Source organism: Lactuca saligna, chromosome 7 (genome assembly GCF_052625555.1).
Source record: "Lactuca saligna cultivar CGN05327 chromosome 7, ASM5262555v1, whole genome shotgun sequence".
Lineage (NCBI taxonomy): Eukaryota > Viridiplantae > Streptophyta > Magnoliopsida > Asterales > Asteraceae > Lactuca > Lactuca saligna.
In genome coordinates, this window is record NC_136423.1 from 26,105,605 (window position 1) to 26,120,338 (window position 14,734).

The window sequence follows — 14,734 nt, forward strand, 5'->3', positions numbered from 1 at the left end:
TCGCCTCCACTTGGCTAATAGTGTCAAATTCACTCCCTACAAATGTATCAAAGTCCTAGCCAAAACAAAATCGTCAGCGTGAGAAAAGATAAAAAGATTGGGAGATAAAGGCCCTTATTGGTTATTTATTTATTTTTTTGGTTTTTTTTTTTCAAAATATAAATAACACAAAATTAGGTGCTACTACTCTGTATTTTTTTGTTACCTATATGACAACATATGCTACCACTCATTTCAGCTTAATAAAACAATATAAATATGACAAAACATAAAAAGTTTTTGTTTATATATTTTATGAATATATTGCGATTTGTATTTACTTTTTTTTTTTCCTTACTAACTTTTCATGATATAATCGTTTCATTAATTTGATTAGTTTCTTATATATAGTATGATTTACAAGTATTGTACACAAATAAAAGCCTTGTATGCAAAATGTCCAAAACAGAATTAATATTTATTGTATGTGTGAATAATTATGTTGGACCCTTTAATAGTTATGTTTGTGTTCCGCCTCTATAAATAGGAGCAATGGTTTTCATAACTAATGAAATTTTAGTGTATCCGGGTGAGACTAGAAAATAATATAGAGATAAATATATAAATATAATAAAAATATATGAAAGTGTACAAAAATCTTTTATATCTGTATGTAACAAAAATCATTCTCAAGGATCAAGTTGTAACATAAAAGGATTGGTAACAAAAAATGTGTAATTAACCATAATTAATGTTGCACAACTCCTTCACACGCATCCACCCCTCGCTTTAAAAAGACTAAACACGTGCGCCACCCGCATGTTTAGGAATTCCTATTTAATCCCACCACTGTCTTTCCCGTAATCTATTCAACATTTTCATCAGAAAATCCATTTTAAAGTCTCCGCTTTTCTCTCCCCCACTCACAACCCAACACAACAACACTTACACCACCACTTTCCTATCGCCGGCTGCCGGCGACTTCTCTTTTTCCGGTCATCCTACTAAATCTGCGATCTTCTGTTAGCCGGAGAAGGATTATTGTTTGTTATATAAGATATATGACGTCGGGAACAAGGTTGCCGACTTGGAAGGAGAGAGAGAACAACAAGCGTAGAGAAAGACGGCGGCGTGCCATCGCTGCTAAAATATTCGCCGGACTCAGAGTCTATGGAAACTACAAGCTGCCTAAGCACTGTGACAACAACGAGGTTTTGAAAGCCCTTTGTAATGAAGCTGGTTGGATTGTCGAAGAAGATGGCACCACTTATCGTAAGGTAATCTCAAATCAAATCCACCTCATAATAATTTCCAATCTGTTTTGTGATAGCAATCATTCTTCGTTTCCATGGAATTATAGCGTTTGTGATCGATTTACGGAATCTGCATCTTGTAAACTCTGTAAACCCCTTGATTTAGGATGTGCCGGTGGTTTTTAGATCTAATTGTTTTGGTTGATGATTTTTAGCTTTTTAGTCAATCCGATTATCGATCTAATGCTAAACGTGAAATTCGAATTACGATTTATAATACTGTTATTGAATTGTGTCCAAATTCGGAATCAATTACTCAATCAAGCTCCATCGTGCAGCTATCCGTTATTAAAAGCAACAGTGATAATGAAATTTGACTAGTTTTAGGTCACAAGTTCGTTTATGGATCTGGACGTTTGTCGTTATCGGAGACAAGGTAACGTGCTTCCCGTGCATATGGCGCATGCTATCACGATGGAGTACCACTCAGTCTCAGCTGACCTGTTCTTACATCTCTTTCAGTGTGTTTTCTCTCTCTAACATCGTCAACCATGGAGGCTAACTTACTTTTTTTCTCGTAAAATAATCAATCGTGTTCTCCCCAAGCGTACGATAGCTTACTTTCACGCAACACGAAAGATTCTTTCTATATTTTTTTTTTCTCCCCTGAAAAAGTAACTCTTACATTTCTCCCAAGTCCCAATCATATTATCATAGCCATTGTTTCATCTTCTTCTTCTTCTTCTTGTTCATGTTGATCTTACTAATCTGTGTATTTATGTAGGGTTGTAAACCGGCGGCGAGAGTGGAGGCTAACGGTGGATCAGGATCAACATCCGCCAGTCCATGTTCATCATCATATCAACCAAGTCCAAGCCCAAATCCTTCCTACAATTTAAACCCTAATTCATCTTCTTTTCCTAGCTCAATCTCATCCCTGTATACAAACAGTAATCCCGACCCTAATTCTCTTATCCCATGGCTAAAAAATCTCTCATCAGGTTCTTCACCTTCATCAAATTTCCCCCACAATCTCTACTTCCCTGGTGGCTCCGGTTCCATAAGTGCTCCGGTCACACCTCCATTAAGCTCACCAACTTGCCGGACACCTAGAATGACCGACATCCCCGGGCAGGCCGGGCAGCATTACCCTTTTCTACCTTCTTCCACCCCTCAAAGCCCCGGGCGGCAAACACCGACCGGGTCAGGGTGGCTCTCGGGGGTCCACACCCCGCAAGACGGGCCATCCTCACCCACTTTTAGTCTTGTGGCATCGAACCCGTTTGGGTTGGTTTCGGGTACCGGGTCCCGGATGTGGACCCCTGGGCAAAGCGGTACGTGCTCGCCAGCTGTCACTGCAGGGTTTGACCAAAATGCGGATGTTCCTATGTCGGATGTGATTTCGGCTGAGTTTGCTTTTGGGAGTAATATGAAAGGTTTAGTGAAACCGTGGGAAGGCGAGAGGATTCATGAAGAATGTGTTTCCGATGATCTTGAGCTCACCCTTGGTAACCCTAGCACTAGGTAAAACATTCATAGATTGCTTCACCTGGGACTGAGACTGATGTCAGTGGTTGTACTAAATCTAATTGTACTGAGACTGAGACTGATGATAATGAGACAAAAATTGTAAAAGACTTGATTACTGCTCTTATCTGATGAAAATAGCCCTAAAAAGTTTGTCTAGTTTCAAAGTCAGTTTCAAATGCAGTACAACCTGTTATGTTATGTTTTATATTGTAGGCATGATTTAAACGATTTATTTTGTGTTTTATTGTAGATAAGAGGAGTGAATGTAGAAGGATGGTGGAGTGTGAAGTGTATTATTTTGGTTTCTGCTTTTGCTAATCCTTCTAATTCGAGGTATTCATTGTTTTTTTGCAACCGAGTATTATTAAATGTTCTTCTTTCTTAGAATGTTTTTTTTTTTTTTTTTTTCAGATAAAGGGAGAGAAATGCATAGTAAATTATAGTTGATAGATAGAGTTCATGTATGGTGGCGTTTTGTATCTTTTTTTTTGAAGAAATTTTCTATTATATTTTCCTTATTTATTTATTTATTTGTATTCCTATAAAGTATATCATTGACACACCAAGTACCAAATTTTATTTTTCATTTATTGTATATCATTGTTTCATGAGATTTCAATTTCCGAATTTTTTTTCATAAACAATCTTATCATCTTGGTGAAGTGATTCGTTATATGGTTTTGCTTGGTTAATGTCTGCTCGCAGGGCAAGTTAAAGTCATGGAGTTCAAATTTTGATAAGTATATATGTTGTTGAAAATAAGTATATCATTGAAATAGTACTTAAAGTCATGAAGTTCAAATTTTATTAAATATATATGCTCTTGAAAATAAATATATCATTGAAATTTATTATGAAATAATAATTAAAACATTAAGTTGGTATATAAAATTGCAACTATTTTGAAGAATATGTACTTCAATAATATTACCTAATTTCTTCTTCATGTGATATATATATATATATATATATATATATATATATATATATATATATATATATATATATATATATATATATATATATATATATATATATATATATATGAAACAATAATTATAACAAAATTACAATTATTTTTGAACAATATAAAAAAACATTTATTACAATAACATTATCTAATGTTATGTCTTCTATATGTATCTTGCGAATTAATAAAATTAAATATAATTATCGAGATGATTTAGGTGCTGTTTGTTTTTTTGAAGCGAAAATTCATGAAGTCTGCAGACCATCTCTGCAATCTTATGTAGCAGAAGAGGTGGAACAAATGGCCGCAGCCTATAATAAGAAGCATGTTTGTTTTTTAACATCTGCAGACTGCTACAGTAAACTAAAATTTAAATAAACTAATTTTATAAACTGAAAATAATTCTCAACATTAAAATTTAATAATTGTAGTCTTAAAACATTGAAATAATAATAACAAGAACATGTAAAAAACAAAAATATAAACCTTTTTTTAAAAAAAAAACATAAAAAAACATAAAAGAAGCTAATAGTTTTATTCTAGAAAAAACTAATTTAAAAAAACATTAAAAAAAGAAAATAATAAAAAAAATTAAGAAAGTATTGCAAACGTTGTCTACAAAGTTCGTAAAAAATTACACACGTTAAAAAAAATGTAACTGAAATTGAAAATATTATTAATAAAACGGTAAAAAAAATTAAAAAAAACAAATTAAAAAAATCGTGGAAATTATAAAAATAAATTGTATCACATCCGTAAATAAAAATTTAAGAAAATCAAAGTTTTAAAAAAAAAAAATTAAAAAAAAAGTTATACAAAAATTCTTAAAAAACACTTAGAAAAAATAAAAGCTGAAGAGGTTAGAAGAGGCAAGTCAAGTGCTGCGCCACGCAACACACGCGCATAGGTTTTGTAGTCTGAAGTCTTCCAAAAAACAAACTGCTACGAGAGGGAAAGTGTTACGCGTGTGCTGCGCCACGCAACAATAAGTGGTTTGAAGAGGTTTTTATAGAAAAACAAACAACACCTTAGTGTTATCTATTTTATCCTATTATCTTGAAAATTGGATTATGTTATTTATTTAGTGTTACTCGGTCTTATCTAATGGTTAACTTTCGAAAAAAAAATATACTTTTATATCACATTTTCATTAATTTTTTATTGATAAAAACAAACTATTGTTATAAAGTGTTTAGCTTGAATGAATCAAAGTGGCATTATCGTCTTTTCTATCAAAAGGGCTTTTATGTAATTTAACTTACAAATCGATTAGAGTTAGTTACAGTTTTGTTAAGTTAGCTTTCTTGTTAAGCAATTATATTCAAATGGTTGAGTAATCAGTTTGTGAGAATGAAAAGTTTAAATCTCTCTCTTTCTTTCTCTAAATTCATGTATTGTTTGTTCTAAAGCAAAGCATAAATGTATACCTTTTCCTCACAGTGAATCTTATTCTAAAGTTCTATTTGACCTAATTCTAATTGATATTTGTGGACCGTACAAACATGCAACACATGATGACTTCAAATATTTTATCATCATCATAGACGATCATAGCAGACATACATGGGTTCATTTAATCAGCCACACAAGCTATGCTTTTTCCTTAATAAAAGCTTTTATTTCACTAATATAGACTCAATTTGGTGTTACTATTAAATCTATTCAGACTGACAATACCTTAGAGCTCGTCTCAAGCAATGAAGGCATTAATTTCTTCACATCTCAATGAATCATACATCAACGTTCCATAGCTTATTACCCCCCCCCCCCCCCCCAACAGAATGACATAGTGGAGCACAAACATAAGCACAGCCTTGAAATAGCTTGAGCTTTATACTTTCAGTCTACTCTGGTATCTGGTATTGGTGCATCTTATTGGAGTGAATATGTCAAAACATCTGTTCATCTCATCAATCTTATGCATACATCAATTTTAAATCAACGTTTTCTTTTTGATGTTCTTTATCATGAAAAACCACCATTACATTAGTTGAGAGCATTTGGTTGCTTATGTTATGTATCTTTAACAATCACCAAGAAACATAAGTTCATGCCTCGAGCTCATCCGTGCATTTTTATTGGATATCCATTCAAGTAAAAGGCTTACAAGCTCTTGAATTTGGCGACCAAGGACATATTTATCTCTCGAGATGTTAAATTTTTTGAAAAACTCTTCCCATTGCATTCACTTCAGATGCAAATAGTCTTCATCCATGCCTTCTTTTATTTTAAATGTGTCCATTGAGTTTTATGATCAAGTACATGTTTCATCCTCTATTCCATTTGATACTTGTATCTTCCACACCCTCTACATTACCTTTAATTTCATCAAATAACATTCCCTTATGCCAAACTTCTTATGTTCGTCAACCTCCTTCTCGATTACATGATTACGATTTTAACAATGTGATTTTAGAATAAGAACCTTTTACATGTCATCATACTGTTACAAACCTTTGTACCACTGATTCTTTATCTCATTCTCCCATTCCTATCGTTGAATTCATTTTTCATACTCTAACCTATACAACACGAACCCACATTTTATAATGAAGCCAAAGGCATTCCAGCTTGGGAAGATGTTATGCAATAAGAGTTTACTGCTTTGACTAATGCCAACACCTGGGATGTTATTTGGCTGCTAGTGAATGCTATGGCTACACCCGCAGACTTACAACATTCTAACACTATCTGGCTACTAGTGAATGCTACGACTACACCCGCAAACTTACAACACTCTAACATTATATGGTTGCTAGTGAATGCTACGGCTACACTTGCATAATTACAAAACACTAATACTGTGTCGAACACACACTCGACCTAACACTCAACTGCGCTTGAGTCTTAACTGGGGCTCTAACCTGGTTCCTGAAACCTGCTTCCCAAAGTCAAAGAAAAGCGTAAACCAATTGTTGGAATCATTTTCTGAACTCCCAACTCATCCAATCCTCAATTAAGACGACCACTCGACCGTCTCCCGTTCTGATGGAAAAATTTCTAGATTGGTTTCCCAATCAGTCATTAGCTAATCGAGCAAACACGAACTCAACTTCGGGAAGTTTCCTTAACTCCTCGCTCACGTGATTTTCCTTCCAAATAGCCAATTGGACTGCTTTCCTCCTCAACAACGATGTAAACCCAATCCAGTCTCGCACTTACTTCTGCTTCTGACCACTCGTGTGGTTCTCCCCTACTTTGATTCCACTAGCTCCTTACATCTTACAACTTGAAAAGGATTCTCAATCCTTTTCTCCATCTAACGGTCGATCTGGTGACAACCAATACTTACTATTGCTAGTGCTCTAAAACTAACCAATACCAAATCTGAACCACTCTAAAAGACTAACAGAATACCTCCCGAGTCCCTCTCACACTTGCTACAACGACTGCATCCTGAGAACCTACTCAAAAGGGAAACATCTTTGAACTACTACTCTAACATCCAAGGTATGTAGATGGAATATAACTTAATCATAAGCAGGAAACATAATATTCATAAATACACTTACTAACATCGATGCAGTACCATAACAACAAAATCATAAACAGAAGCTAAATTGAAATACATACCATCGATCTATGGCAGCTCGATCTTGGCTTCCTATGGAACCATGGGCGTTGGAACTTGAACTTTCTCCACCTCGAAAATAGGACAACGGGACTTGAAATGACCTGGCTGATGACAATGAAAACATATCTGATCCTTCTTGCAATCCCGATGTACATGCCTTCTTTCTCCACATTTGAAACACCTAAAATTGTGACAAGCAAACCCATGGGTTCCCCATACTTTCCAGAAACCTCAATATCTCCATGTCTTCCCACACTCAAGTCAACCGAGTTAGAACCTCCACCTTCCTTCAATCGTCCTGATGTTGGCATCCGCTTCCTTTTCCCTAACTGCACATCCAAACCAAACTCTTGCTCCGGAGTTGCCTCGGCTACCCCATCAACCGCCTGAATAGTCACTATCTGACCCTGAAACCTAGCGGTTACCCTGCCAGTAACACGATTAATAATTTCGGGTAACTCCTTACGTACGGCCCGCGAAACCTCCACAGCAATCCAATCTTGAAGTGAACTTTCTTGGAGATAAGGTGTGTAACCCACCTCCGATCCCTGATGACAAGAGCTAATTACAGGACCATCCCTTCCAAGGGATCCCAGAGATCCGTAAACATTGGGCCCTAGAGGAACCCCTAACATGGCCACCACCTCAGCAAGAAAGGCTCCTAGCCTCTCATCCAAAATCTCCAATATACCCTCCTTGACCGTACCAATGATCACAAGAGTCTGGTCTAGGATACTGCGTGTAATCTCTTCTGATACTAACTTTCTCATCTGCTCCCCGAGCTGCTCCGCTCCTGAACCCGAGCCTGACTCCTCACTGGCACCTGAACTGCCCACTGGCCTACCATGTAGCGTCACCATACTGCATGAGTTATCACATAACTATCATCAAAATACTCATCACTACTGAGGGATCACACAATCACTACAAGTTCCCTGGTTTTATCTTAGCCCTTCTTGAATCGAGTATGGATCCTTTGCTTTCAGTAGTACGGGCCTATACTACCTTTCATATCTATCCGTAATTTCCTTGAGAATTGCCTCGACTCCACCAAGTCCCTTTCACTACTACTATTGCTCCCCACACTACTCTTATCCTACTCTTGCCCTAGGGTAACCTCCAACCCGCCCCCAATCCTCAGTTACTAAAGGTATCTTTATGATGTCAATTAGCCACTACCTGAATACCATCACATGTGATGAGGCTCAGATAATCCTTCGAGTAAAGGACTCATCCCTAAAACAGTTAGACTCATACGAGAGTTACAAAATAGGGCCAAATCCAGCACTCTGAGATTATTCAACCCTGATCACATGTGACTTGACGTATTCACCTAATGGCTAACTCCCATCACTCGGAGTCCCACAAAGAACAAAGCAAGTAGCATTCAGAAAAAGGGAAAGTCTAACCACATAATCCAATCATACTGTTCTATCCCATACTCAGGAATCTGTACATGCAATTCAAAGGCTCATACAAACAGGCATAACCTAAATAGACTATCCTATCACTGATTGATCAGTACTAGCATGCAAGTCGACAAGAACATACAATAGGCATATAAGGCATCTCTTCCTAGATCCTTAGCTCTACTCTAGCATGCATTTCTCATATTCATAACATAACATAACATAACATAAACTTATATAGGTAATTTGGGAGTACTTACTTGAGCTCGGCTGATTGCATGCACCACACCCTTTTCTCTTTTTCAAACTCTTTCCTCCTTTTAAGTTTCTTTTTCAAATTTTTTTTTGAAAATTATTTTTTTTGAAAACATTATACCATTTCATTAGTTTGAGTTCAGACACACCCAAAAGCGTACCCGAGTCCCTCAAACCAAGGCTCTGATACCAACTTGAAACATCCCAAAAATACGACCCAAAAATTTCATTTTTAAAACATTAATAAAACCATCAACCATCCAAAATCATAAGTAAATTCATAATCATGCATCATAAGACATCATAGTATCTGTCACAATTCAAAATCTCATATCAAATCATCAGAGTGAACTCCCAGACGGCGACCGTGGTGTGTCGCATGTGATCAACCCTTCCCTTCCCTTTGCTAGTGGAAATACCTGTAACCAAAACTGAAAACTGTAAGCACAAAGCTTAGTGAGCTCCCCCAAACTACCACATACCATATAATACAAATAATACATACTGGGCCTTGCCCACTACATTGGGCCCCGTCCGGCATCGGACCGAAGTCCGGTATAATCTGGGCCCCGCCCACTGCATCGGGCCCCACCCGGTATCAGACCAAAGTTCGGAATAACTTGGGCCCCGCCTACTGCATCGGGCCACGCTCGGCATCAGACCGAGGTCTGGAATAAACTGAATATAACATATCATGAACATATAGCCTAATCACATAGTGTACCGGGCTTGCCCGACATCGGACCGAAGTCCGGATCATATAACAAATATCACAACATGTAGAAATCATGAAGACATCAAGCATACATACTACTGCATCGGGCCCTGCCCAACATCGGACCGAAGTCCGAAACTACTATCATCTTAATGGGTCGGCATTGTGGCCGTAGACCCGTTCCTACTGGATGGAAACTCACCTCCAAGAACTAACTGCTGAAAATATGAGTGAAGGATCCATGACTGTTGTCCTGGCTGCTCTCCGGCTATCATAAACAATAAAACACTTAATCAAAAATGAGGATCCTTCTACGGGTAAAATGACTATTTTACCCCTACTATGGTGAGGGCCATGACTAAGGTCCAAACCCCCTTAAATCTTTCCAAATCTACCAATGGCCCACTAATGGCCCAATTTTCCAAATTGGGCCTAACTCCCCATATGGACCCACATAAGCCAAACATGTCCTTGGTCCAAAATCTAAGTTATGATGGCCTTGCAGAGGCCTAATAACTGACAATCCAACAATTGGCCCAAACCGAGGTCCAAAAATGTACAAGTCCAAATTTGTGGATTACGCGGGGCGTTTTTATCTGTACGTAACGCGTACATACTTCAAGGATTGTACGCTGCACGTACTGGCTGGTACGCCCAACATACCACTTTGCTAAATCTCTTTCCACATTAAGCACTTAATACTCAAACCCAGAAGCTACAACTACATATCCATGTTCCTTTCAATGTCTTAATACATAAAGTCTATAACATGGTGGCTTGCAACCCACCAAATGCACCCAAATCTAGAAATAGCAACAAACTTCCATGGAAATGGCTAGTTCTCATGCATGGATGCAAATGGGCCTTAAAGCTTGCAACTTTACTGCTCAAGGGACTCAAATAACTTCATGGGTGGCAACCCTAAGTCTAGAAACGGATATGCACTATAAAAATCCATTCTTGAAACCAAAAAGGGACAATATCCATGAGAAACTAGATCTATGATATAGAAGCACCAACATGGAAACTTTATACCTTCAATAGGCTGGAAATGATGTAAAACCTCTGGATCTAAAAGCTCTCTTCAATCTCTTGCTTTTTCTCTAAACACCTTCTTCTTCAAGAGTTCCAAAATACTCCTTTAATGGCCATCCAAGCTCCAAAATAACTCAAATGAGGGATAAGGGTCGATTTATAGGGTTTAGAGGGTGGAGGATGAAGATATTAGGGTTAGGCTATGAGATTAGGGGCTTAATTAGGGTCCAAGACCCTAAAATAGGGTTCAGGTCTGATTAGCGTACGCCCAACGTACATATGGTACGCCCAACGTTCCTCGAAGAATATTCGCGACCATCCTGGTCAGTACGCCCAACGTACTCCAAAAGTACACCCAACGTATTCCCTTCTTCACTAGTACACCCAACATACTCTTTGTGTACGCCCAGCCTACTCGGCTAAGCCTGAAACCACTAAACTTCGGAAGGCTAGGTAACGAGAAACCCTACACTTCTATCAACTCATATATTCCTTAAGACCTTTCGAACAAAAAGTCCATTTTCCGCAAAAGCGCAAACTGACACTTTACCGAAATATCCCTAGGCTCCAAAACACCAATCAAACATCCGAATCGCTTCTAATACATCATTCGCACACAAAATGGCCTAGATCTTACCTTTCTAAAAAGCCATAATCCGTATGATGACCGGCTTTCAAGCCACAGTCTCCGACTAGGAGTCAATTCAGAACAGGGCTTTACATTATAAAAACAAATAAAAAAGCTGGAATATTTCTTTTAAAAAACTAAATTTTTTTAACCAACAAAATCAACGTTTTAGGAGCATATATGCATATTTTTTCAAGTGCATGTATATATATTTCTTATACTATAATATTCGTAAGTAAATCATAAAAAAAAACACATTTTTACTTACTAATCTATAGACACAATAGTACATGTATTTTATTTGATACAAAATAAAATATAAAAAAACTAAAAATGCTACAAAATTTTAAATTGCTTTCATGTCTTTGTGTCAAAATTTCTATATTTTCTTCAATTTATCACTTTTCACTGCTTCAATATTTTTCCAAAATTCTTCCAAATCTACAAGAAAAATTAAAAAAAATTGATTAATGCAAGAACATTCACAAAAATACATACGTATAAATCATGTAAGATTCACATGTGATTGTATCTTTTAAAATTCACTTGTGATTGTATCTTTTAAAATAATTAATGAAGAACGCTCACACTAATGCATGTGTCCATTTAGATGTAATGTATATGTGATTCACTTGTGATTTACATGTGTGAGTCACTTGTGATTTACATGTGAATCACATGTAATTCATATGTGAGTTACATGTAAATCCCATGTGATTTATATGTGAATTACATGTGATTTGCATGTGAATCACATGTAATTCATATGTGATTCACTTGTAATTTACATTTGAATTACATGTGATTCATATGTGAGTTACATGTGAATCACATATATTTCATATGTGACTCACTTGTGATTTATATGTGAATTACATGAGACTCATATATGATTCACTTGTGATTTACATATGAATTACATGTGATTTACATGTGAATCGCATGTAATTCATATGTGATTTACTTGTGATTTATATATGGATTATATGAGATTCATATGTAAATTGCATGTGATTTAAATGTGAATCACATGTAATTCATATGTAAATTACATGTGAATCACATGTAATTCATATGTGATTCACTTGTGATTTATATGTGAATTACATGAGATTCATATGTAAATTACAAATGAATCAATGTAATTCATATGTGATGTCCATATATTGTTGACCATGAACTCCATATAATTATAAAAATGAACATCGTTGTGTAAAAAATGAACTTTTTTCATAATAATATGCAGCTGACAGTCTTTGTTGTTTCATGTAACATAATCCATTTTTTTCCACTTAAAATGATTATCAAAGGATGCATGAATCTTTAGATACCGAGTAATGTCTTTGGGTGTTTAATGAAGTATGTTACTATTTGGAATTACCTGATCGTGGAAACCAACAGGGCTAGGTTTAAAAGATTCCAAAGCACTAATGTCATCCCTGCCCGCTACCAAATGTTTCATTAAACCAAAAAAGTTAATATCCCAAAATGTTGTCCAAAAACAAGAACTGCAGAAAAAGTTAAGTATGAACTTACTTGCATGTGCATAAATGCTCCACAACCTTCTTAAACTGTTCTTATATTACAGCTATTTGTAAAATAAAAAACTCATGTGCATCAAAGTCCTTTGAATTGGTATTTACTATGCTCCACAAACTGTTCTTTTTCAGGAGATAACACAATAATGGGTGCTAAAAAAGAAGTCAAAAATTGAAATACAATCTCATAGTCAATATGAAAGTTTAATTTAGTGAAAGAACAAGTGTTCCAAGTAAATACCAGAAGTACCATCATGTGGTTGATATGCAGATGCATAATTATGATCACCATATGAACCAACACCGTTTTCTCTTATACCTAAAGTTTTTACATTAATGGTGTCATTTTTGATCACAAGATAATGTTATCCAGTAACATGAGATGAATCTACATATATGCTAGCAATACTTGCAGGATTTTCACTAACATCTTGTGTAGTCATCCCTTTTTGAGATCGAGGGTTCAAGTCCCGTGAGGGACATAGGTGGAAATTAGAAGTAGTGTAAGAGTAGAATAGATTTATCGTTAAAAAAAAAGATTACTATTTCTAAGATGATATCTTTAAGTTTATCAGCCGTATAAATTGAGCATCAATTTAATACAAGGCAATAATACAAATCATTAATTATAATATTATTTATAAATATTAGTGTTATCAAGTGAATATACTGCAAACAAAATGATTTTGTTTATAGTTGATATAAACTAGAAATCGCAAACTTTGAACAAAAAAACTCCTCACCTTGTCGTAATATGATGCATGTTTAGCTAGATATAAAATACTCAGAACTTATCAACAATAATCTTTATTTGTATAAGAACGAATTTCCAGATTTTATAAAAGTTTATTATAAGCTCAACTCAAACAACTCATAAAAATTCTAAACATACATTAATCGAGTTATTGCCGAGTTTATTTTTATTGATGTCAAAGACATACGGCGCTTTTCCCGTCATGATGCCCATCGTGCAAGCTTTTAAATGTCAAGCAAACCTTGCTTAATGGCAAATTTATATAGAATAGAAAATCATATGATTTACTAATTTTTTATAGAAAATTTTCTATATAAATTCAAAGATTTTATGGATAAGGTAGATCTTAATTTTTTTTTTCAAATATTTCACTAAAAAATTTCTAAATGAATTTTAGATAAATTAAAAAAAAAAAAATATGGGTCATTCGACCCACCTTGCATAGCCTCACCACTATACCATAACAAAATCAAGAAAACGTTATTGTCCTAATTAAAAGTACTTGGTGACTAAATATAAGACATAACTTCTAAAATAAGATATATAGATGATAAATATAAGAGATAAGGATAAACTCAAATTGGTATGGTTTCATTTTTTATATTAATTTCTTTCATCTTTACGAATCATAATCATTTAATTTACTTTTTAATATATAATAATATAGTAGTGATGGTTTTATATTTTGTTGAGAATATGGGGTGTTCTTTATTTCTTTTATATATATATATATATTTTGTTGTTGTTATTGTAAAAAACTAACGTGTTACTATTATTTGTAAGTATATTAACTGTTATTATTTGTAAAACACGTAAGTAGGATGTTATTATGTGTTTTATGTTGTTTTTATTGTTAAAAAATATAAGTAAACATAGAAATATATTACATCTATGGATAAAGAAAGAAAGTACGTTACTTCCATTGCAATTTGGTTGCTTATAAACTTCTTCAAATAATTCAAAAGAAGAAAATAATATTAAATTCATATCACAAAATGGGGCCTTTGTTTAATCTTGAGTAATTTGAGGGTCGAACAAGGATATCAGACAACAATGAGGGGTGAACAATGTAAACTGCAACCAAAAGTATAAGC

At 35.1% G+C, this 14,734-nt stretch overlaps 1 protein-coding gene across 2 annotated transcripts; it reads left to right on the forward strand.

Moving 5' to 3' along the window:
- The first annotated feature begins 836 nt into the window (after positions 1-836).
- On the forward strand, positions 837-3,385 carry LOC145004533 (BES1/BZR1 homolog protein 4-like). 2 transcript variants are annotated; one of them, XM_078963465.1, is made up of 4 exons: positions 837-1,256; positions 2,017-2,756; positions 3,013-3,095; positions 3,174-3,385. In XM_078963465.1, the coding sequence occupies exons 1-3, from the start codon at positions 1,041-1,043 to the stop codon at positions 3,014-3,016; spliced, it is 960 nt and encodes a 319-aa protein (XP_078819591.1). In that variant the 5' UTR covers positions 837-1,040; the 3' UTR covers positions 3,017-3,095; positions 3,174-3,385. The 2 variants fall into 2 exon arrangements, with proteins under 2 accessions (XP_078819591.1, XP_078819592.1); XM_078963466.1 differs by lacking the exons at positions 3,013-3,095; positions 3,174-3,385 and having other exon boundaries at positions 2,017-2,930.
- Positions 3,386-14,734: the final 11,349 nt, after the last annotated feature.